General features: G+C 36.7%; 1 protein-coding gene across 1 annotated transcript in view; it reads right to left on the bottom strand.

Moving 5' to 3' along the window:
* Positions 1-26,569, bottom strand: part of LOC149803935 (protocadherin Fat 4-like) — an 84,627-nt gene that overhangs the window by 33,766 nt on the left and 24,292 nt on the right. Inside the window, exons 5-7 of the mRNA XM_089953746.1 lie at positions 19,022-21,668; positions 5,610-6,847; positions 1-226 (exon numbers count right to left, since the gene is read on the bottom strand). The exon at positions 1-226 is cut by the window's left edge and continues 57 nt beyond it. Coding sequence (XP_089809872.1) covers positions 1-226; positions 5,610-6,847; positions 19,022-21,668 — 4,111 coding nt within the window. The remainder of the gene's footprint in view (positions 227-5,609; positions 6,848-19,021; positions 21,669-26,569) is intronic.

The following is a 26,569-nucleotide window of genomic DNA, read 5'->3' as shown; positions in this document are numbered from 1 at the left end:
CGATACACTGCAGTCAGCTGTGATAGGAAGGTTGTGTCGATACTTGTGTACATTGTCTTACTGATGCTAAGGTAAAATGCGATGATGGCAGACTTTGGGGAATATGTATCAATGCGGACTGTTGCAGATGTACTGGTCATCTGTTGTGGGGATCCGTTATCTTTGGCCCCTACGTCAACTTTATAAATAGTGTCTGAAGTTGCTGTAGCAAATAGTTTGATGTGACCTGTAGATTGAAAGAAGAAAATCAAACAAAATGTAGACTTTTAGGGTGGGAGTGCAAAACTAATTTTAATAATGTAATACTTACCTGTCATTACTGATTTGCTTATCTCTTTCAGGACAAGGGTCCCCTCATCTTGGCTCACAAATTACAACCTACCAGTAGATAGAATATTCTAGAATTCTAGAACAGAGAGAACCCAGAACCATTCTGACAACCACATCAGAGGATCATACAGGATACATTTCCTCTTTGACTTGGATCTAAACTACACTACAAAGCATGCTGGGAGGAGGGAATCTTGCAATAGTGACAGTTAAGTACTGCATTATTAAAATTAGTTTTATCTCCCTAAAAACGACATTATAATATACATCAGTATTGCATTACCTGTCACTTTAAGCTTGCTAACTTTTCTAGTTCAGATGAGGCTGATGGTCTTAAAAAACTGTCATAAAATAATATAATCACCATTATAGTAGGGGTGTCCTCTAAATAAGTTGGCAGCAGATTGGGCAACTTTTTGTGCCATAACTATTGGGCCCAAGGAACTAATGCATTAGGTTTGGTGCACCCAAAACTAAGGGTAAAAAGAGGAGAAAGTAGTGTGCAATTGCCAAAATGCAACTCTCATAACATCCTCTAATGATGCCCATGAAACAGTAACTGCCATATGCTTGAATTCTCATTTTCTCTATTGTCCCTCTCAGTGATGCTTTCCACCCCTTTCTTCAACCTTTTGACATGGCCAAAACTAACCTTAATGCAGAGAAATCTATCTTGATCATCCCCAGCAGATACAACTGAGACATCAATATGGAGCGGGGATACCCAAGGAAACTGGTTTTTCACCATAATGAGAGAATCAGACTCATCATTGCATTTGAAAATTAAAAAATCTGTTACAATAGGCAAAGCATGAAGTTCACTCCTCACAGGTGCTAAGGACTTCATGAAAACAGTTTTAATGGCAAGGTTTTCAAAGTAGCTTCATCTAATGGTTCAGAAGGTAGTTTGACAAAACCTATCACAAGCACAAGATTCGATCTAGGCATCAGCGAATGAGTAAGAAGTCTCTGCTGCTCAAAATATGTGATAAAATCAGAAAGATCAAACCAATGGCAGGACCCTTAGAGAACTTTAGCATGTTAGACAAGGTTACCATGTAGCCCTTAATAGTTGAAAGCCAGCATTCTCTCTTGGAACAGGAGAAGAAGTCTGCCACTGTGCTCAGTGAGAGACAACTAGGACTAATGTGTCTCCTACTGCACCAATCACAAAAGATTCTTCACTTTGCATTGTAGAGCTTGGATGTGGATAATATCCTGGCCAGGACAAAGCAGTTGGCACGTTGGCTTGGAAACTCATCCTCATAGATCACTTGAGATGAGTCAAGCATTAAGGAAAAGATTTTGTGGCTTGTTGTTGTGGAGTCTACCTGTTGATGCTACAGCAGGTCCCTGCTCTGAGGAAATGTCCTGGGTTGGTCAACCAACATGAAGATAACTGTACCATGATCATGGGGGGTCACAGATGAGCTTTCAGAATGAGCTGAGCAGTAGAGATCCTGACATATTCAGAGGGGCACTTGCAGAATCTTTCTGAAAGGTGGGAAGGCATAGCTAAAAGATGATCCCAACTTAGACTGAAGGGTTCCACTGCCCAGACCCTCTGATCTGGGACTAGGGAGACATCAGAGGGGAGCTTGTTGTTCAGTCTCTTTGCAAACAAGTCCACCAAAGGTCTCCCCAATTGTCTGTCTGAACAGGGATTGTTCCATGGATGAATGTGGAAACCATTCTGTGATGATGACCTTGCCTCTCCTGGATAGACTCCACCACAATATTTTCTTGCCTGGGATATGGTAAACTCAGAGGGTAGTCCTTTTCGAGGCTCCCCAGTAAAGTAGGTTCCATGCAAAGAAAAGGGAGCATTCATACCTATTTGTCACCCAATGCATGCTGTCACAACCATGTTGTAGAAGACCATTACACAATGAATGACTCCCTACCTGACTGACATGCCCTTGTAGAGTTAAAAATATTGCTCTCATTTCCAAATTGTTTACATTAAGGGTTGTTCCTTCCTAGAATTATGAAATCTTAAGAATTAGCCCTTTTGGCTACAATTAGGCTTGCTGGTGAATTACAGCTCCTCAAAAGCCTCTGAGAAAGCTCCCTTACCAAATTAGGGAGTAAAAAGAGATCTGGTCATGAAGCAGACATCGAGTCTCTCCAAATTGGAGAGGATTTTCTTGTCCTCCAAACTGGAAGGTTTGGGAAAAAAATTGGGAGGAGAAGGGGGTAAACTTCATTTACTGCCTTACCAACTGACCAGATCTCTTCTTTCACTGCCACCAGAACCAACACATGGGAAGGAGGAAGATGAGCCATCTTAGCTTGATACTCTGTCAACTCACATGAATCTGCAAAAACAAAGGACGCCATGTATTTTCTTCCTTTAACTCCTCATGGAGAGTGGTATTACAGCAGGCTTTTTACTTGGAAATGCTTTGTGACCCTCCTGTAGTGCTGACCTCACCCCTCAACTATTCAGAAGATGTGGATGAACTTCCTTTGCCTGCAAACATTATAGGAAGACTAAAATGACATTGATCTACAAACTCCTCTGAGGCCAAGGGATTGAAATCCATGGCACAGTAAAGAGGAAGAAAGATCTGCTTCCCTGGAATGGATGTCCCCATATCTCACAGAAAGGGGTGGGCAGATCATGATCAAATCCCCCTCCCCAAGTTGGATGAGTATATACCAGCTCCTTATCCCCAAAACGATCGATCAGGAGAATTGAGAAAGAATGGGATAACAACCCAACCCCTGTCCCCATGGCGATGATGGAACAGGAGAAGAAAAGAAAAGAGCATTGCTAATTTAGCATGACACACTGAAGTCCCCTAAACTAACAACAGAGCTAATATGAACAAGCTTTGCAAGGACTGTGTATCTTATCACTCAGTTTTCATGGAAATTAGTTGCAGAAAAAAAGTATTTAAACATGAAAATGAAGAAAATGTTCAGAGAGCAAGTTCCGTATATCTTCATGATACATGCACAGGAGAAAGTAAATATCCCACATCAGCCATAAGACTGCTTCTGGGATCTCTCTATTTTTTAATGTTCTATCCAATTGGAGTTTAGACTTATGAGCTTGAACTAGGAGACTCATCCCTGAAGTAAGCAAGGCAATAGTATTGTGTGTTTGTGTGTACGTATATATATATATACAACAACAACAACCAACAGCAACAAACAACTAATGATAAAAGTGCAACCTATTTGTTATTGGCGCAATATATAGTGCTATTTATTTTCTGAATGTAAATTGGTGTAACCATTGATTATATCCCAGATAATTCACTGTAAAACACAATAATATAATCATAATAATACCAACAAAACCAAAAATAATGAAGGAATAATAACTAAATGAACAAATTATTAAATTGACAAATAATGGCTCTAAACAGATTTTGATTTTATTAAATGTGGGGGCCTGTTTAGAGTTTTCTTGAGTTTAAGCTGTTTGGTCTCAGTGTTCGTAAATGGCATATTAAATAGGATTCCTTTTGCTTTCCTGGTTTCAGAACTCCAGTTGTGGGTAGTTAGTATAAAATAACTAGTAGTAGTGTACTGCACACCAAAAACCTTGGAGACAATTTTAGACAGAAGGACGTTAATACTATTCGCAAGCCAAGGCCATACTGACATATTTGGGCCTTCTATTGGCAAACCAGTCAACATATGATAGAGACCATCACATTCTCTAGCACAGTGACAAGTCAAAAATTGAACATACATGGCCCCAAAAAGAATGTGCAAAAAGTGGAATGTATTTTATATCATTACATTTAAAATTTGTGGCTTTCAGTATGTCAGAGAAACTGAAAAACTACGAAAAGAGATCAATCTTCACAGATCTAATTGGATGACCAAGAAGTTGGACAGAAGTCCAGCAAAGGAACATTCTCTTCAACTGGCCACACTTTTAATCGCTTGATTGCCACTCATTCATTTTCCCTCAGTGTTTGTCTAAATAATCTAGCTCCTTTTTCCAATGTTTGGAAGTATTTATGATGGCTTGTTTCTTTATAATATGCATATAAAACAATTAAAATGAACAGTGGTGTCGACTCAGAAAGCTCTGTGTAATTATTTCCCACAATCTTTCATCTTTATTAGAAATGACTGTGTAGTCAGTACAATTCTATATTAATTGTGATTATATACATCAAACAATCTTTCATCTTTATTAGAAATGACAGTGTAGTCAGTACACTTCTATATTAATGGCTGGTCAGCTTGTTCTGGAATGTTATCACACATAACAGCAAACTGAGCCTTAGAAAAGGGAGGTAATGCACTGGGATATCTTGTACAATCTTAATTCTTAATTTTAATGATACATTTTGAAAGCTCAGTTGGAGTAAATTTTACCAGTGAAATGGAATTTTAATAAAGTTCTACATGAAGCATGACAAATTTATATTTGTAAGATTTTGTCCATAACTGACTTTTTCAAAAAGTAATAAGACAGCAAAAAAAAATAAATTGGTAAATGTTATGATGAGGCACTTTCTAAAAAAATTGCATGCAAATAAAATTACTGGAATTTTTGTACACTGGACCAAATCACACCTGTCAGCTTTGTTATTTCACTCAAAAGCAAAATGTCTAATTCAATAATCATTTTTATCTCAGGAAATGATATTGCTTTCTGTTGAACACAAGTGATATTGTTTAATGTTTTAGCAGGTGTCCATTAAAAAAATCAGTTAAAAATATTCAATATTTTCTTTGGAACTAGAAAAGGATGCAATAACATAAGATTAGCTTCATTTGTGTTTTGAATCCAAATGTCATTGTTTTAGTGTAATACAAAGATTTGTCTTGGGAATATTTTCAGTACTTTGTTCCCCTTATAATGATTTGGACATGGGGACTTGACACATTCTGAGGGATACAGTAAGTGTTAGACTGGCTGCCTGGACTCAACCAAAGTGGAACAATTCCTCCTTCTAGCCCAAAATAACACACTCATGAATATCAACAAATTGATTCCAACATTCATACCAGTATCCACAAACAATTTGTCTTCCAGTGTGTTAAAAACAGTGTAGGCACAGTACGGCTATGTTATGTGTACATGCACACGTAGGAACAGTGTGTTAAAAACAGTGTAGGCACAGTAGGGCTATGTTATGTGTACATGCACACATGGGAATTAGATAGGACAATTAAATTCTTGCGTTTATCTTGAAAATCATGAGGCTAACAAAGATCCTTCAAATTCATTGACAAGTTTCAAGATAAAGTTAAGATAATTTGTCACAGATCTAAGCAGCAAGGCTGTCTATGTATAATGGCTTTACCTGTGTTACCATCCAATGAAAACAGGGTTGGGTAGTTGTTCTGTGTAAAGTAATAGCTCACTTCAGCATTGGCCCCCTCATCAGCATCTGTAGCTGTTACCGTGGTGATGGTGAACTGGCAACCATCATTGTAGGCAATTTCAGAATTGTAGAATGTTGAGGAGAATATAGGGTTATTGTCATTCACGTCCAAGATTCTGATTCTAATGGATGTAGTGGCCGACATAGTTGGTGTACCACCATCGGTAGCAATCAAGTTGAAACTAAAACTTGATACTGTCTCTCTATCAATTACTTGCTTGACCGAAATCACAAAAGTCATGGAATTCACCTTAAGATACTGACTTGCTGTAACCCCATTTGGTGTGGAAGTATCGATGTTGAGGGTGATGGCTGCATTTATGCCAATATCTGCATCGGTTACAACCACTGTCAAAATACTTGTGTCAACAGGCTGGTTTTCAACGGATGATCCAGTGTATGTAGCATTTCCAAAGATGGGGGGATTATCATTATAATCACTGATTGTGATCGTCACATTAGCCTCACTTGATAACCTCGGTGTACCTCCATCAACGGCTCTGACTAAAAACTGATATTCAGCTAAAGCTTCTCTATCTAAAGAACCTGCTGTGCTAATTACACCGGTGGTGGAATGGATTGTAAAGTGGGATGCTGTACCCTTCCAAAAGATAGGAATAGATAATGTAAAGGCACCATTCAAATTAATATCACGATCTGTCACAGTCAGTCTGGCAACTGAAGTTGTTATTGGAACATTCTCCGATACAGAGAAGGTGAAAGAAGTAGCGGTGAACATGGGATTATTATCATTTACATCGAGTATGGTAACAGTAGCAGTCGTTGTCGCACTTCTGGGTGTTGCTCCATTATCGGAAACAGTCACTACTAGATAGTATGTGTCAGTCATCTCTCTATCAAGAACATTTTGAATCTGGACTATTCCAAGAGATGGGTCAATCTTGAAATCTGAGTTAGTATTTCCTGCAGTGATAGTATAGGTTAAGAGTGCATTTTCAGCCTTGTCAGCATCAGTGGCCGTTATGTAGAACACCACTGTGTTGATGGTGGTGTCTTCAGCAATAGACTTATCATATGTTCCACTGATGATAGGATTGTTGTCATTTACATCACTCAGAAGGATGGTGACTGTGGTTGTACCTGTCTTTGAGGAGGGGTTGGTGCCTTGGTCAATGGCTAGTACTGTTAAAGTATGACTAAAAGAACAAAATTGAGAATTGGATTAAACTTTAAAATATTGCATTCATACACATTAAAACTGTTAAGCTTGAGTAACAATATTTCTTAACATTTATAATGTCATCATAGAATTATCAGTAATCTGATTTCTTCGGACAAATAAAACATTCCTGTGGACTGTTAAAATTGTATTACATCTGTCAAATTGTGCTTGTAGCTTGAAAGACTAACTGATCTATTCATTTATTCAAAATTTTCAATAATTTTTAAAGGAGAAAAAGTAAACTAGAAGTCAAACCATATTTTAGACAATTCTTAAACTTCAGCATCATTTAAAATTGGATATATAAAGAGATGTTAATGACATTAGTTGGGACAATTAGTAAAAACTACTTGCTGGCAACTGACTTTCATCATACACTAGTCCTGATGGTTAAGCAATTTTAAAAAGTATGTCTAGCCCAGAAAATATAATTTTAAGTCATTTTTACAAACTGTTCCAAGGAATGCTTTAGACTCAGATGTGTTACTAAAAATAGATCTGCAAGGTCAGCAGTATCAAAGTAACAAACTGCACAAAATACTTCCGATTTAGATCTAAAATTGATTAATAAAAAACATGAGAATGGCAAGAAAGGCGTCCAGTAATATCTTAGCTTCCCTTCTTTATATTAGTTGACCAATCGTTGGGAATATGCCAGGTGTCTGTGACCAGGTGGCATTAGCAGTATTAGTGAATTTATAATCATTTATAATCATGGTAGGAGTATAAGCTGTGGTAGTGACAGTGCCAGTGATTGTCAGTTGGTACTATACCAATTGTAGTAATAGTGGTAGTAGTGATAATGGCACTAGCAGCAATAGTAATTTATAATCATGGTAGGAGTGAAAGTAGCAATAGTGAATTTATAATCATGGTAGGAGTGCAAGCAGCAATAGTGAATTTATAATCATGGTAGGAGTGCAAGTAGCAACAGTAAATTTATAATCATGGTAGGAGTGGAAATAATAATAGTAAATTTATAATCATTGTAGGAGTGCAAGCAGCAATAGTAAATTTATAATCATGGTAGGAGTGGAAGTAGCAATAGTAAATTTATAATCATGGTAGGAGTGCAAGCAGCAATAGTGAATTTATAATCATGGTAGGAGTGGAAGCAGCAATAGTAAATTTATAATCATGGTAGGAGTGGAAGTAGCAATAGTAAATTTATAATCATGGTAGGAGTGCAAGCAGCAATAGTGAATTTATAATCATGGTAGGAGTGGAAGGAATAATAGTGAATTTATAATCATGGTAGGAGTGGAAGTAGCAGTAGTAAATTTATAATCATGGTAGGAGTGCAAGCAGCAATAGTGAATTTATAATCATGGTAGGAGTGGAAGGAGCAATAGTGAATTTATAATCATGGTAGGAGTGGAAGTAGCAATAGTAAATTTATAATCATGGTAGGAGTGGAAGCAGCAATAGTAAATTTATAATCATGGTAGGAGTGGAAGCAGCAATAGTAAATTTATAATCATGGTAGGAGTGGAAGTAGCAATAGTAAATTTATAATCATGGTAGGAGTGCAAGCAGCAATAGTGAATTTATAATCATGGTAGGAGTGGAAGGAATAATAGTGAATTTATAATCATGGTAGGAGTGGAAGTAGCAATAGTAAATTTATAATCATGGTAGGAGTGCAAGCAGCAATAGTGAATTTATAATCATGGTAGGAGTGGAAGGAGCAATAGTGAATTTATAATCATGGTAGGAGTGGAAGCAGCAATAGTAAATTTATAATCATGGTAGGAGTGGAAGCAGCAATAGTAAATTTATAATCATGGTAGGAGTGGAAGTAGCAATAGTAAATTTATAATCATGGTATGGTAGGAGTGGAAGTAGCAATAGTGAATTTATAATCATGGTAGGAGTGCAAGTAGCAATAGTAAATTTATAATCATGGTAGGAGTGGAAGTAGCAATAGTAAATTTATAATCATGGTAGGAGTGGAAGTAGCAATAGTAAATTTATAATCATGGTAGGAGTGGAAGTAGCAATAGTAAATTTATAATCATGGTAGGAGTGGAAGTAGCAATAGTAAATTTATAATCATGGTAGGAGTGGAAGTAGCAATAGTAAATTTATAATCATGGTAGGAGTGGAAGTAGCAATAGTAAATTTATAATCATGGTAGGAGTGGAAGTAATAATAGTGAATTTATAATCATGGTAGGAGTGGAAGCAGCAATAGTGAATTTATAATCATGGTAGGAGTGGAAGTAGCAATAGTAAATTTATAATCATGGTAGGAGTGCAAGTAGCAACAGTAAATTTATAATCATGGTAGGAGTGGAAGTAGCAATAGTAAATTTATAATCATGGTAGGAGTGGAAGTAGCAATAGTGAATTTATAATCATGGTAGGAGTGGAAGTAGCAATAGTGAATTTATAATTATGGTAGGAGTGGAAGGAGCAATAGTAAATTTATAATCATGGTAGGAGTGGAAGCAATAATAGTGAATTTATAATCATGGTAGGAGTGCAAGCAGCAATAGTGAATTTATAATCATGGTAGGAGTGGAAGTAGCAATAGTGAATTTATAATCATGGTAGGAGTGCAAGCAGCAATAGTAAATTTATAATCATGGTAGGAGTGCAAGTAGCAATAGCAAATTTATAATCATGGTAGGAGTGCAAGGAGCAATAGTAAATTTATAATCATGGTAGGAGTGCAAGCAGCAATAGTAAATTTATAATCATGGTAGGAGTTGAAGGAGCAATAGTAAATTTATAATCATGGTAGGAGTGGAAGTAGCAATAGTGAATTTATAATCATGGTAGGAGTGGAAGTAGCAATAGTGAATTTATAATCATGGTAGGAGTGGAAGTAGCAATAGTAAATTTATAATCATGGTAGGAGTGGAAGTAGCAATAGTGAATTTATAATCATGGTAGGAGTGGATGTAGCAATAGTAAATTTATAATCATGGTAGGAGTGCAAGTAGCAATAGTAAATTTATAATCATGGTAGGAGTGGATGTAGCAATAGTAAATTTATGATCATGGTAGGAGTGCAAGTAATAATAGTAAATTTATAATCATGGTAGGAGTACAAGTAATAATAGTAAATTTATAATCATGGTAGGAGTGCAAGTAATAATAGTAAATTTATAATCATGGTAGGAGTGCAAGTAGCAATAGTGAATTTATAATTATGGTAGGAGTGGAAGGAGCAATAGTAAATTTATAATCATGGTAGGAGTGGAAGTAATAATAGTGAATTTATAATCATGGTAGGAGTGGAAGTAGCAATAGTACTAGTGATGGTAGTAGCAGTAATATGGGGAATTACTCAAGATAACTGCTGTTATTGTTTGTAACTGCTCCTGTTCCAGGTTTAGTGTCTGATGCATGAGTTTATTCAAAATAATTTTTGGATTTTACAAGTGTGAGATTAAAGAAAATACTACTATTCTGAGACCACGTATTGACCAAACATACAATACGCATGTAGTTAGTCAAAACCTAAACTGATCTTGGACAAATATGGTATAATATTATGGAGAATATTGATTATTGGAATATCAATTATTTATTCATAATATGTGAATATTGTTATAAATGACCTGCTTTCAAAGTTATTTTTCAAAATGACTGCCACATTCTCTATATATTTTTTATACTGAATATTATTTTGAACTATAAAGTCAATATTATAAATCAAGCATAATTTTTAATCTTCTACACTGCAGAAAATAGTTCTTCATCCAACATGTTGAATTTTAATGTGAATTTGTTTCCATGCTATGAACAGTAACATGGCTACTGCTGAATATCTCACATGGCTTTCTTTCCTGCTCACTAGCTTTCCGTGCCATTTCAAGGATTATTATCTCACATGACTTTGTTTCTTGCTCACTAGCTTTCCATGCCATTTCAAGGATTATTAATATCTTACATGGCTTTGTTTCTTGCTCACAAGCTTTCCATGCCATTTCAAGGATTATTAATATCTCACATGGCTTTGTTTCTTGCTCACAAGCTTTCCATGCCATTTCAAGGATTATTAATATCTCACACGGCTTTGTTTCCAGCTCACTAGCTTTCCATGCCATTTCAAGGATTATTAATATCTAACCTACTAATAAATCATCTGACAATCACAGTGAAATTGATGATCGTGAAGAATGAACTTCCAATATGGCTGCCATACTAAGCTTTCAACTATGAAGGAAAATCTGTAAAGTCATTGCTCTTGTACAGAGATATCTCAATATATTAAATTTATTTAAATCAGAAAATGGTCAAAATACAAAGCTGATATGTAAATGATAATGAGTTTCAGTTTATTATTCAACAATTACATATACAGGGTCCAGGACACATGCTATGGTTACACAGCTTTATTACTGTACATATATGCAAATCTCTGTTAGCCAATAGCCTAGGCTTCACACTTGTTCACTGATCTGCAAACAAAAGCAGCTCAAATGAGCAGCAATTAACAATGGATCTTTACATAATACAACCAAACACCCATTTACCCCAGACAGTCAGTCTGAGAGAAGCAAACTACATGACATAATTAGTTAGTCAAATCAAAATCTTACATAAACAATTCAGCAATGTGCTGGGATCAAAGACAGAACTGATTTAAAGGAACACTGTGTACAAACAAAACTGAATACATCTTCTGTTGAGTATTAAGCAACAGAAAATCCTGCAATAAGGAAGAAAAATTTGGAAATACATCTGACATTCTATAGAAACAGAACCAATACATCATCTGAATATAATCTGCATACAATACCTATACCTTCAATCAGAAACAAAAAAGAGGATATATAATCTACCATTAGTTCCAGTCATAAAGATAAAGTTGCTGTATTCAGAAAACACATCCTTGCAATGAGCAAAACTCCAGGTGCAGGTATGGATGCAGCAAACTCACCCTAGAGAAATACATCAGAAGCCAAGTCCACAAAACCATAGAGAAATACATCAGAAGCCAAGTCCACAAAACCATAGAGAAATACATCAGAAGCCAAGTGCACAAAACCATAGAGAAATACATCAGAAGCCAAGTGCACAAAACCATAGAGAAATACATCAGAAGCCAAGTGCACAAAACCATAGAGAAATACATCAGAAGCCAAGTGCACAAAACCATAGAGAAATACATCAGAAGCCAAGTCCACAAAACCATAGAGAAATACATCAGAAGCCAATTAGTCCACAAAACCATAGAGAAATACATCAGAAGCCAAGTGCACAAAACCATAGAGAAATACATCAGAAGCCAAGTCCACAAAACCATAGAGAAATACATCAGAAGCCAAGTGCACAAAACCATAGAGAAATACATCAGAAGCCAAGTCCACAAAACCATAGAGAAATACATCAGAAGCCAAGTGCACAAAACCATAGAGAAATACATCAGAAGCCAAGTCCACAAAACCATAGAGAAATACATCAGAAGCCAAGTGCACAAAACCATAGAGAAATATATCAGAAGCCAAGTCCACAAAACCATAGAGAAATACATCAGAAGCCAATTAGTCCACAAAACCATAGAGAAATACATCAGAAGCCAATTAGTCCACAAAACCATAGAGAAATACATCAGAAGCCAATTAGTCCACAGAACCATAGAGAAATACATCAGAAGCCAAGTCCACAAAACCATAGAGAAATACATCAGAAGTCAATTAGTCCACAAAACCATAGAGAAATACATCAGAAGCCAATTAGTCCACAAAACCATAGAGAAATACATCAGAAGCCAATTAGTCCACAAAACCATAGAGAAATACATCAGAAGCCAATTAGTCCACAAAACCATAGAGAAATACATCAGAAGCCAATTAGTCCACAAAACCATAGAGAAATACATCAGAAGCCAATTAGTCCACAAAACCATAGAGAAATACATCAGAAGCCAAGTGCACAAAACCATAGAGAAATACATCAGAAGCCAAGTCCACAAAACCATAGAGAAATACATCAGAAGCCAATTAGTCCACAAAACCATAGAGAAATACATCAGAAGCCAAGTGCACAAAACCATAGAGAAATACATCAGAAGCCAAGTCCACAAAACCATAGAGAAATACATCAGAAGCCAAGTGCACAAAACCATAGAGAAATACATCAGAAGCCAAGTGCACAAAACCATAGAGAAATACATCAGAAGCCAAGTCCACAAAACCATAGAGAAATACATCAGAAGCCAATTAGTCCACAAAACCATAGAGAAATACATCAGAAGCCAATTAGTCCACAAAACCATAGAGAAATACATCAGAAGCCAATTAGTCCACAAAACCATAGAGAAATACATCAGAAGCCAATTAGTCCACAAAGCCATAGAGAAATACATCAGAAGCCAATTAGTCCACAAAACCATAGAGAAATACATCAGAAGCCAATTAGTCCACAAAACCATAGAGAAATACATCAGAAGCCAATTAGTCCACAAAACCATAGAGAAATACATCAGAAGCCAATTAGTCCACAAAACCATAGAGAAATACATCAGAAGCCAATTAGTCCACAAAACCATAGAGAAATACATCAGAAGCCAAGTGCACAAAACCATAGAGAAATACATCAGAAGCCAAGTCCACAAAACCATAGAGAAATACATCAGAAGCCAATTAGTCCACAAAACCATAGAGAAATACATCAGAAGCCAATTAGTCCACAAAACCATAGAGAAATACATCAGAAGCCAATTAGTCCACAAAACCATAGAGAAATACATCAGAAGCCAAGTGCACAAAACCATAGAGAAATACATCAGAAGCCAAGTCCACAAAACCATAGAGAAATACATCAGAAGCCAAGTGCACAAAACCATAGAGAAATACATCAGAAGCCAAGTGCACAAAACCATAGAGAAATACATCAGAAGCCAAGTCCACAAAACCATAGAGAAATACATCAGAAGCCAATTAGTCCACAAAACCATAGAGAAATACATCAGAAGCCAATTAGTCCACAAAACCATAGAGAAATACATCAGAAGCCAAGTCCACAAAACCATAGAGAAATACATCAGAAGCCAATTAGTCCACAAAACCATAGAGAAATACATCAGAAGCCAATTAGTCCACAAAACCATAGAGAAATACATCAGAAGCCAATTAGTCCACAAAACCATAGAGAAATACATCAGAAGCCAATTAGTCCACAAAACCATAGAGAAATACATCAGAAGCCAATTAGTCCACAAAACCATAGAGAAATACATCAGAAGCCAATTAGTCCACAAAACCATAGAGAAATACATCAGAAGCCAATTAGTCCACAAAACCCGAGAGGCAGATAGTTACTCATGCAGAAAGACCTTACTGACATGTCGCTTACTGACATGTCACTTACTGACACATTGCTTACTGACACATCACTTACTGACACGTCGCTACTAGATGAAATACAAACTTGTGATTTATGAGGCACTCATGTTCATGCACTCTGACATTAAGTAAATGTTAGAAAAATTACATAGGCTTTGATAAAAATGAATTCAGCTACATACGAGACATACATTGTTGTTGATTGACAGTAGAAATGATTACAGCTGTTGTCACTCACTAGAAAAAATGGAGGAAGACTTTGAAAGTTTATTTTATTCAGTCCAGGCTTACTGCAGCAATCTGAATATGTAGTGGACTGACAAGATACTGATGTGAATATAGTCAATTTGTTTCTGCGGACCATGTGTGAAAACTTTGGGCTGTTCTTCATCAATCATAATGTGTCGGCCTTCCTCACTCTTAACGGTGGTATACAATATGAATCTTGTCAGAGAAAGCACATTTATCTAAATCTCAAAGGCACTGGCAGTTGTATCAAGATCCTAAAAATGCCAGCTAAAAGTATTGCTTCTGCTGTGGGGGAAAAAGGACACAGCACTTATGTTTGCAGGCACTGGGAAAAGAATACAGTACAACTTTTGCGGTTGGTATGGACAAAAATAAAAGCTGTGCTTAACGTATACAAACTTATGGCCCAGCAAGAGAGAATTTGCCTCAGATTTTGCAAGCTGTAATTCTTTATCTTGGTTGTTTCCAATTCTGTTCTGGAGGCTTTGTATTCCATCTACAATCCATGTAATTGTCTTCCATTTTCACACACACTCAATGAAAATGGTTGTGTAGACAGGCCAAAAAATGGCTTGTAAATCTAATGACTCTTGTAATACAAAAGAAGATGCTGTGCAAAACATTTCTCATGTAGTAATTAATAACAGAAACCGTAATAGTGTCTCCCCGAAGCCACATACATTGAAGATGCATCACTAGCTAATGACGACAGTGTCATATAATGATGTACAAATGGACTCTTGATTGGTTTGGTTACAGACAATAATTCATGTTCACATTGATCTGCCAGTCTGGTTCTAAGCCTGAAGACTTTAAGTTATTTTAGTGGGGAATTTCTACCTAGACTATTCAGGCAGTTAGAATGTAAGACGGCTAAGCACGATCACATTGTATGAGTACTATCTCACCTTGTTACCTCACATACAAGAGTCACTGAAACGTCCAGTACACTAATTGATCTTGTCTATAATATTAATCAAAAGGTATCACTGAAGTACAGGTGCCTTATTTATCAGTTCTCTTATTTTATTACACACAAAGCAACGATACACACGATGCAAGCGTAAGCTTATCTCCAACAGACGCTTCAAACAATGTTAAAATCTTTTTATCTGATTTAACAAACAACAACTTCTTCTGTGTAAGAAATGTAGAAGACCCAATGCGCACCTGAAACCTTGTACACTATTATGAATTCTGCTTTAGATGAACATACTCATATAAAAAAAGACTGAAACAATCTCATATAATTCGCAATGAAGTTTGAGAAAAACGCATTTCATAAAGTTGTCATAATTATAAACTCTGGCATAACAGATATGCCATAAGATTATCAAACTAATAATTGATGATATCCATAATATTGATGATATCCATAATATTGCTAACAGATTTAATGAGCACTTCATTAATGCAATAAACGTAACTTCCAATATATCAAAAATACAAATTTAAAAAATGCAAAGTTACAAAATTTTATTAAATCTAAAATCCATGAAAATGATGAATTCACAATTAAATTTATGTCATGCATAGATGTAGTGCTTGAACTAAACAAAGTTAAATTCTATGACATCAATTGGAGTGGATCAGCTAGGTCCATTCAACTTAAGCAAAATTGCTGATATTATTACTCCATCTGTTACCTACATAAATAATTAAATCATTACTAAAGGAACCTTCCCATCTCAACTAAAAAAGGACTCAAATTCAAATCCAGATAATTATGGACCAATATCCATTCTGCCAACCATGTACAAACCATTTAAAAGACACATTTCCAGACATCATTATGGTTACATGTCAAAGTACCATTTAATTCACACATCCAAATCTGGATTAAGACGGAACATTTCATGTTAGTCTGCGTTAACAAAATTCACGGATGAATTGATGCTTCCAATGGACAATGGAGAATGGTTGGTACTATAAATCTTGATTTAGCTGACCATTATATCTTTGCATGGAATTTTTACAAGTACAAATGTACTCACTCATCACTCTCATTGTTTAAATCATGCCTATCTGACAGAAGCCATCAAGTTGTTATAGGGAACCTTCAATCAGAGCTGATGTTGATCAACAAAGGAGTTTCACTGGGATCTATATTAGGGCCTGTACTATTCATATTATTTATTCAATGACTTGCCACTATATGAACAACATTCAAAAACTGATCTATATGCAGATGATACTTTGCATAAATCTGATTCTAATGTTAAAATGTTGAACAAACAATTGTGTAAAGATTGTAAGCAAGTTTGTTACTGGTTCTCACTGAATATCATGTTTATTAATCCTCTAAAGACAAAAGCAACATTGCTTGTGTTGTGATCAATATCTATATTATATGCTAAACTTTAAGAAAATGGTCATTTGTAAAATGTTTACATAGCTAACTTCTGTCTATGATTGTAAGTTGTAAATAAGATGTTTACATAACATCTGAGTTTGTAACATTCTAGGTTCAGACTTGTTTACAATCAGTCTGGAATTTTCCACTGAAGATTCAGGGGATGATAGTATGTCATTTTACTGAGATACCTCATGAAATTAAGTGTCTATTATTATTATTATTATTACTATTAATAACAGCAATAGTAGATTCATAAACATGGTAGAGTGGAATTTGTGATAGTGCTAGTGATGGTTAGTGATGGCAAGTTTGTAGCATCACTCTAGGATCAGAGCAGCAGTTACGGCTCAGCACAATGACCAATTCATGAGCATTTCAGGTAAACCCCACCCCCTTCCACTTTGGACTTGAGAAAATGGTCATAACCTCGAGTACAGTATTTTGTATATGTCTTTCTGCTGTGGTCACTTAATGTCTTTCTGCTGTGGTCACTTAATGTCTTTCTGCTGTGGTCACTTAATGTCTTTCTGCTGTGGTCACTTAATGATGTTTTGGAGTATACCTTAGTATAAGATGGCTTCTACTAATAAGACGTCAACTTTTATGACCGACATGAATACATTTTAAAGAGAGATTTGTGAGTACATTCATGGTATTCCTCAAATCTACATTATATAAGTAAGTAAGTACAGACATACATTAATTCCATTGTATACATATTATTCTACAGTATATCTGATCTTTTATTAGCACTGTCTCAAACAGACATACATTAATTCCATTGTATAAATATTATTCTACAGTATATTTGATCTTTTATTAGCAATGTCTCAAAAAGGTAAACACTTTAAAGCTTTGTTAAATCTCTGCTTATCTATTCAAAAGTCATATCTCACTTGTAAATTGTCGAGCTATGCTGCATGATCATAGGAATTGTTCAGAAAAATAAGAGTGTCAAAAACCAATCCATATTTGTGATTCATCTGTTTAGAATACTATAAGTTTTATACAGAAACAATTGATCTTCATTCAGGCTGAGTGACCATGAACTTTGCCATTTTGACCTGAATCAGTAGCCTTCTTCCTAACCCAAGTGCAAGCCATCCACAAAGTTTAGCTGAAGTGTATCTTGTAGAATTAATATTCTTGCACTCACACAGTGCTCTCTACCTATGACCTTTTGACTCAAAAATCAGTATAGAGTTCTTGCATACATGTAGTGCAAGCCATCCATGAAGTTTGATAACTATAAATGATGAGAACTCTAGTTGTTGTCCAGAAACCATTTTTCTTCTTGTAATAAACATGACCTTGACGTTTGACCTTAAATTTAATGGGGTTTCTTCCTTCTGCTAGCCATGTAGCAAACTTTGGTAACTGCAGATGGCAGAGAACTTGAGTTATTGTGCAGAAACCATTTTCATCCTTTTGCTCATAGTGACCTTGACCTTTGAGCTTTTGAGACTGAAAGTGTCCACTGTACCTGTAGGTGTTGGACACTTGAAGTTATTGTATGAAAACGAAATTGGGTCATAGTCAGATGGACAACATAATATTGTATGCTGTGACTTAGACTTCACATTTTCCTATTCCAGCCTAGAAACATATATATTATATACTCACTTTCTTATCATCTAGGACTTTTTCAAAGATACACATGTTTATTTTACATGTAAAATGCATGGAGAAAAAGAATTATGCATCTTTTTCAATTAATACTTATTTTTGAGGCCTGCATGCGTCACCAACACTTTACCCTTTAATGACATAAAATTTTGTTTGTCAGCACAAGCTATGGTAGCTTTAAAATTACAACATCGAAAACATATAATTATCAACTTAAATAAATACCACTTTTAAATTCATGCAGAAAATTAACAAAGAAAAAAGAATGAGTATATAATATTTTGCCAAATGTAAATGTTGTCAAATTAACCTGTCCATTGCTTCCCTGTCTAAACAGCCTAAAGTAAATGTCAAATTGCATGCCTATTGTTTCCCTGTCTAAACAGCCTAATGTAAATCTTAAATTGCCTGTCTATTGTTTCCCTGACTAAACAGCCTAATGTAAATGTTGTCAAATTTTACCTGTCCATTGTTTCCCTGTCTAAACATCCTTTTGTAAATGTTGTCAAATTACCTGTCTATTGTTTCCGTGTCTAAACAGCCTAATGTAAATGTATTCCAATTACCTGTCTAATGTTTCTTGTCAAAACAGCCTAATGTAAATGTTGTCAAATTACCTGGATATTGTTTCCCTGTCTAAAACAGCTGCTGTGGTGATGACACCAGAACCTGGACTGATACTGAAGTAAGAAGTCGATGTCAAGGAGTAACGGACAACATTATTGTTATTGGCGCTACTGTCTGCATCTGTGGCTGTTACCTTAGTAACAGAGGTACCAACAACTGATGCCTCTGATAAAGCCACTGCAAAATTGGAAGTCTGGAAAACAGGAGCATTGTCATTAAGGTCGTTGATGCGGATCAACACGGAGCACAACGTGGATTTAGATGGTGTACCACCGTCAGCTGCTTGCACAATGAGTGAATATTGAGTTTTTATCTCATAATCTATGGCTGCATTAGTTGTGATTACACCTGAGGAGACATCAATCAAGAATACTGAGGCTCCGTCACCAGATACTATCGTGTACATTATGTTTCCGTTGACCCCCGAATCAGCATCACTTGCTACAACCAAGCTGGTGACAGTGTATCCTACACTGATATTTTCATCCAAGTAAATTGTGTAGGAACTAGTTGGCACTCCACCACTGTGGAAGACTGGACTGTGATCATTTACATCAGTTAGGATAACTGTTAGCGTAAAAGTGGCTGAAAAAATGTTTGTGTAATTATCCTGATTATCTTTTACCTTCACAAACAGTGCATAATTCTGTGGATGTGTATCATAGTCAAGCTGTGACCAGATCAGCAGTTTACCTGTGAACTCATCCAGCAGGAAGCTGGAGTCAACATTTCCAGATATGATACTGTATCGGAGCTCTCCATACTTGCCGGTATCTTGATCTGTGGCATTAAATGTGTACAAGGCTGTACCTATAAGTTCATCTTCTGGGACAGTTACTGTATCCCCGCTGACAGAGAAACTGGGACTGTACTCATTGACAGCAATTACACTTATTGTTACATAAGTAAAGGAACTGAGACTCGGTGTTCCTTGGTCACTGGCTTGAATCTTTAGCTGGTACTGAGCTGTCACATAGCTATCAATATCACCCGATAGTGTGATAGAGGAACTACTCATGGTAAATTTCCCGGCACTATTACCATCCACTATAGAATATTGGAGACCTGATGTTCCAGCCATACCAACATCTGAGTCTGTTGCTGTTACTCGAACAATTGTCCCTCCTACTGTGGCATTCTCTAGAACTGAGATGCTGTAAGTGCTGGGATTAAAAACGGGGTAGTTATCATTCATATCAGTAATAGTGATGGTAACAGTTGTGGTGCTACATCGTGCATCTGCCGATCCAGCTGTGCTGTCACATGCTGTTATGGTCAAAACATGTGAGGCTGATGTTTCTCTGTCAAGACTTCCTGCTACACTTATTTTGCCATCAGAGGAGTCTATGGAAAAGAGGGCATTGTTATTCCCAGCAATAATGGAATATCTGATAGTCCCATGGTTTGAACCCCGATCATTGTCTGTAGCTGATACCTGCACAACACTGTACCCCAAGGCTGCATTCTCTGGTACTGAAGCTGTGTAGCTGGTACTTATAGATGGATCAAACTCATTAATTGGATTGACCCAGATTGTCACCTCGATAGTCGTAGTCAATCCTGGGCTACCTTGATCATCCACTGTGACACTCAATATGTAACTTGTATTTGTTTCATAATCTAGCACACCATTTACTCGAATTTCTCCAGTAGCTGTGTTTATAGAAAATTTTGAGCCTGGATTCCCCGCTACTATAGAATACAACAATATGGGACTTGATGTATCCATATCCGAACATGATGGTACAACTACTGTTGTTGAAACTGCAACATTTTCATCAAGGAAGGCTGCATATACCATTGCATTGCAGGATGGATAATTATCATTGACATCTGTAATGGTCACAGTTAGTGTTGTCATTGATGTGAAACTTCCAGATCCAACACCATCAGCGACTTTGACTGACACCATGTAGCTGTTGAGGTTTTCTCGATCGAGGGATTTCTGAAGCTGCATAACCCCAGTTGATTCTGATATTGTGAAAGCATTACCTGTATTCCCATTTGTAATTGAGAAGTAGAATGTTCCAGAAGATATATCCGCATCTGTGGCATTGAGATCATAAATTAATGTTCCAATGTTACTATCCTCCCTGAAACTTACTGCATACGGCCCAGCAGGATTAAATGTGGGCCCATTGTCATTAAAGTCTGTCACAGAGACACTCACAGTGATGTTCGTTTTCAGAGTTCCATCACTCACCTGAACTGTAAGTGAATAGCTGGACTTAACCTCTGCATCAAGTGAATTCTGAGTTTGAACCTGTATCCCATTCATAATAAACTGATTACTTATATCCCCATCAGTTATTACATATGTCAATGTTGTTCCAGCATCATTATCAGAACATGTCAGTGCAACAACAGATGTACCAATTACAGCATGCTCTGAGACTGTTCCCACATACAGAGCTGCAGAACAGGATGGACTGTTGTCATTTTCATTTGTAATAGTTACGCTAACTGTAGCACTAGCTGTATGAGGGGAAGCACCTTTATCCACTGCATATACAACTAGTGTGTAAGAACTGGTGGTCTCGTAATCCAATAATTCAATGATCTCAAGATCTCCAGTGCTGCGACTTAGACCAAATTTCCCTTCTGCATTTCCAGAGAATATACTATACCCAACTGCACCTGGAAATTTAAACTGTAAGTTGTGAAAAAAATACACACAGAAATATTGTATAATTTACAAAGTCCTCACTGAAAATGATGATTCATCATTTGTAGTAGAAATAAAATACAGTGGAACCTGTATTTGACATAAATTGGCACTAGATGCTACAAACAATACATACTGATTTAGTGCAAAATACAAAGAAATTTATACATGTTTAATTCTATTTCAACAAATAATGTTTCTGCTAACTGGTTTGCTACAATAAAAAAATTCATTTGCTGTGCAATCACAACATTATGTGTGATCCTTTTTCAAAACATTGTCTCTCTCTTGCATCTGCATTATTTTTTCTAACTTGCATATGTTGTGCTTGATGGCTAACAGAGATGACTTGATGACTAACCTCAAACATAACTATCTGGGCATAAAAATGACAAAGGGACTAGAATTTATAGGTTACAATTTCCTGCATTTGACATAATATCCACACTCTGCCTTTAAGAAATGTTTATCTGGGTAAATTTTTAATGATGTTTTCAGTAAAGTTTTAGCAGCTGTATACCTCTCATGTGACATGCATAGTGTTGACAGAAAATAATAATGTTTTTGATAATGTTTCAGGAGCTGTATTCCTCTCATGTGACATGCATAGTGTTGATAGAAAATAATAATGTTTATGGTAATGTTTCAGGAGCTGTATTCCTCTCATGTGACATGCATAGTGTTGACAGAAAATAATAATGTTTTTGGTAATGTTTCAGGAGCTGTATTCCTCTCATGTGACATGCATAATGTTGATAGAAAATAATAATGTTTATGGTAATGTTTCAGGAGCTGCATTCCTCTCATGTGACATGCATAGTGTTGACAGATAATAATAATGTTTATGGTAATGTTTCAGGAGCTGCATTCCTCTCATGTGACATGCATAGTGTTGATAGAAAATAATAATGTTTATGGTAATGTTTCATGAGCTGCATTCCTCTCATGTGACATGCATAGTGTTGATAGAAAATAATAATGTTTATGGTAATGTTTCAGGAGCTGCATTCCTCTCATGTGACATGCATAGTGTTGACAGAAAATAATAATGTTTATGGTAATGTTTCAGGAGCTGCATTCCTCTCATGTGACATGCATAGTGTTGACAGAAAATAATAATGTTTATGGTAATGTTTCAGGAGCTGCATTCCTCTCATGTGACATGCATAGTGTTGACAGAAAATAATAATGTTTTTGGACTGTTTCAGGAGCTGCATTCCTCTCATGTGACATGCATAGTGTTGACAGAAAATAATGTTTTTGGACTGTTTCAGGAGCTGCATTCCTCTCATGTGACATGCATAGTGTTGACAGAAAATAATAATGTTTTTGGTACTGTTTCAGGAGCTGCATTCCTCTCATGTGACATGCATAGTGTTGACAGAAAATAATAATGTTTATGGTAATGTTTCAGGAGCTGCATTCCTCTCATGTGACATGCATAGTGTTGACAGAAAATAATAATGTTTATGGTAATGTTTCAGGAGCTGCATTCCTCTCATGTGACATGCATAGTGTTGACTGAAAATAATAATGTTTTTGGTCTGTTTCAGGAGCTGCATTCCTCTCATGTGACATGCATAGTGTTGACAGAAAATAATAATGTTTTTGGACTGTTTCAGGAGCTGCATTCCTCTCATGTGACATGCATAGTGTTGACAGAAAATAATAATGTTTTTGGTACTGTTTCAGGAGCTGCATTCCTCTCATGTGACATGCATAGTGTTGACAGAAAATAATAATGTTTATGGTACTGTTTCAGGAGCTGCATTCCTCTCATGTGACATGCATAGTGTTGATAGAAAATAATAATGTTTATGGTAATGTTTCAGGAGCTGCATTCCTCTCATGTGACATGCCTTATCACTGTTGATAACAAATTTACAGCTGAAGAAAGATACTTTTGTCTCTCCATTCACAGGCAAGAGATAACTTTGTCTATTTGCAGGCAAGAGATACCATTGTCTCATCATCCACAGGCAAAAGATTGTTTTATCTCTCCATTCACAGGCAAGAGATACTTTTGTCTCTCCATTCACAGGCAAAAGATACCTTTGTCTCTCTACTCCCTATTCACTTACAAAAATACCTTTGTCTCCATTCTCAGGTAAGAGAGACCTTTGTTTCTATTCACAGGTAAGTGATACATTTGTTTCTCCAGAGTCAAAAGAAACCGTCATCTCTCCATTAACAGACAAAAGATACCCTCCATCTCACCAATGACAAACAAGATTATTACAAAAGAAAACCTAAAGTACAAAGTTAGTACTGAATTTTGAAGTACATGTGTATGTGTGATTTTGATTTTTAATGTAGCTTTAATAATTCTCCAGTGATATTGCTATGATGTTTTGCAGTATGGCAGTTTATAGTGATGTCTAGCACTGGGGCATCAAGCCGCAGTCATGTATTATCATGTCCCACCCAGTCGCATTAGCCTAACACCAGTCCAACTGCATCCTAAAACTACTCTCCTAAAGTGAGGTAGCTGCTAGTATAATTTTTATAAGTCTTTGGTATGACTCAGCTGGACTTTGAATTGGATCTCCGACATCCAAGGCAGATACTCCAACCACTAAGACCAGTGGAGTGGATCAAAGTATCTGTATTGTTTGACCAAAGAAAATGAAAAGACTTAAAACAATAGCAGTAATATAAACAGTTAATTGTACATCAATTGGTATGAATTCCAACAAAATCAATGGTTCTAAAATAGAGGCAATCTACTGTAGATACAAGTAAATCAACTGCAAACAATAATAAATACCCTGATCTGCCAACACATAATGTGATCATTGGATGTGCTGTTTGTAGGGATACCAATATATAATGTGATCAGTGGATGTGCTGTTTGTAGGGATGCCAATACATAATGTGATCAGTGGATGTGCTGTTTGTAGGGATGCCAATACGTAATGTGATCAGTGGATGTGCTGTTTGTAGGGATGCCAATACATAATGTGATCAGTCAATGTGCTGTTTGTTGGGATGCCAAGACACAATGTCATCAGTGTATGTGCTGTTTGTAGGGATGTCAATACATAATGTGATCAGTCGATGTGCTGTTTGTAGGGATGCCAATACACAATGTGATCAGTTGATGTGCTGTTTGTAGGGATACCAATACATAATGTGATCAGTCAATGTGCTGTTTGTAGGGATGCCAATACATAATGTGATCAGTCGATGTGCTGTTTGTAGGGATTCCAATACACAATGCGATCAGTCAATGTGCTGTTTGTAGGGCTGCCAACACATAATGTGATCAGTGGATGTGCTGTTTGTAGGGATGCCAATACATAATGTGATCAGTGAATGTGCTGTTTGTAGGGATGCCAATACATAATGTGATCAGGGGATGTGCTGTTTGTAGGGATGCAATACATAATGTGATCAGTCGATGTGCTGTTTGTAGTGATGCCAATACATAATGTGATCAGGGGATTTGCTGTTTGTAGGGATGCCAATACATAATGTGATCAGTGGATGTGCTGTTTGTAGGGATGCCAATGCATAATGTGATCAGTCGATGTGCTGTTTGTAGGGATGCCAAGACACAATGTGATCAGTGGATGTGCTGTTTGTAGGGATGCCAGTACACAATGTGATCAGTCGATGTGCTGTTTGTAGGGATGCCAATGCATAATGTGATCAGTCGATGTGCTGTTTGTAGGGATGCCAAGACACAATGTGATCAGTGGATGCGCTGTTTGTAGGGATGCCAGTACACAATGTGATCAGTGGATGTGCTGTTTGTAGGGATGCCAATACATAGTGTGATCAGGGGATGTTCTGTTTGTAGGGATGCCAATACATAACGTGATCAGTCGATGTGCTGTTTGTAGGGATACCAGTACATAATGTGATCAGTGTATGTGCTGTTTGTAGGGATGCCAATACATAATGTGATCAGTGGATGTGCTGTTTGTAGGGATGCCAATACATAATGTGATCAGTGGATGTGCTGTTTGTAGGGATGCCAATACATAATGTGATCAGTGTATGTGCTGTTTGTAGGGCTGCCAATACATAATGTGATCAGTGAATGTGATGTTTGTAGGGATGCCAATACATAATGTGATCAGGGAATGTGCTGTTTGTAGGGATGCAATACATAATGTGATCAGTGGATGTGCTGTTTGTAGGGATGCCAATACATAATGTGATCAGGGGATGTGCTGTTTGTAGGGATGCAATACATAATGTGATCAGTCGATGTGCTGTTTGTAGGGATGCCAATACGTAATGTGATCAGTGGATGTGCTGTTTGTAGGGATGCCAATACATAATGTGATCAGTCAATGTGCTGTTTGTAGGGATGCCAAGACACAATGTGATCAGTGTATGTGCTGTTTGTAGGGATGTCAATACATAATATGATCAGTCGATGTGCTGTTTGTAGGGATGCCAATACACAATGTGATCAGTTGATGTGCTGTTTGTAGGGATACCAATACATAATGTGATCAGTCAATGTGCTGTTTGTAGGGATGCCAAGACACAATGTGATCAGTGGATGTGCTGTTTGTAGGGATGCCAGTACACAATGTGATCAGTCGATGTGCTGTTTGTAGGGATGCCAATACACATTGTGATCAGGCGATGTTCTGTTTGTGGGGATGCCAATACATAGCGTGATCAGTCGATGTGCTGTTTGTAGGGATACCAATACATAATGTGATCAGTGTATGTGCTGTTTGTAGGGATGCCAATACATAATGTGATCAGTCGATGTGTTTGTAGGGATGCCAACACATAATGTGATCAGTGGATGTGCTGTTTGTAGGGATGCCAATACATAATGTGATCAGTGTATGTGCTGCTTGTAGGGCTGCCAATACATAATGTGATCAGTGAATGTGCTGTTTGTAGG

The sequence above is a fragment of the Sinohyriopsis cumingii genome, chromosome 3 (genome assembly GCF_028554795.1).
Source record: "Sinohyriopsis cumingii isolate HCF-2022 chromosome 3, ASM2855479v2, whole genome shotgun sequence".
Taxonomy (NCBI): domain Eukaryota; kingdom Metazoa; phylum Mollusca; class Bivalvia; order Unionida; family Unionidae; genus Sinohyriopsis; species Sinohyriopsis cumingii.
Note: the sequence above shows the minus strand (reverse complement) of the source record. Positions and strands in the feature narration are given on the sequence as shown.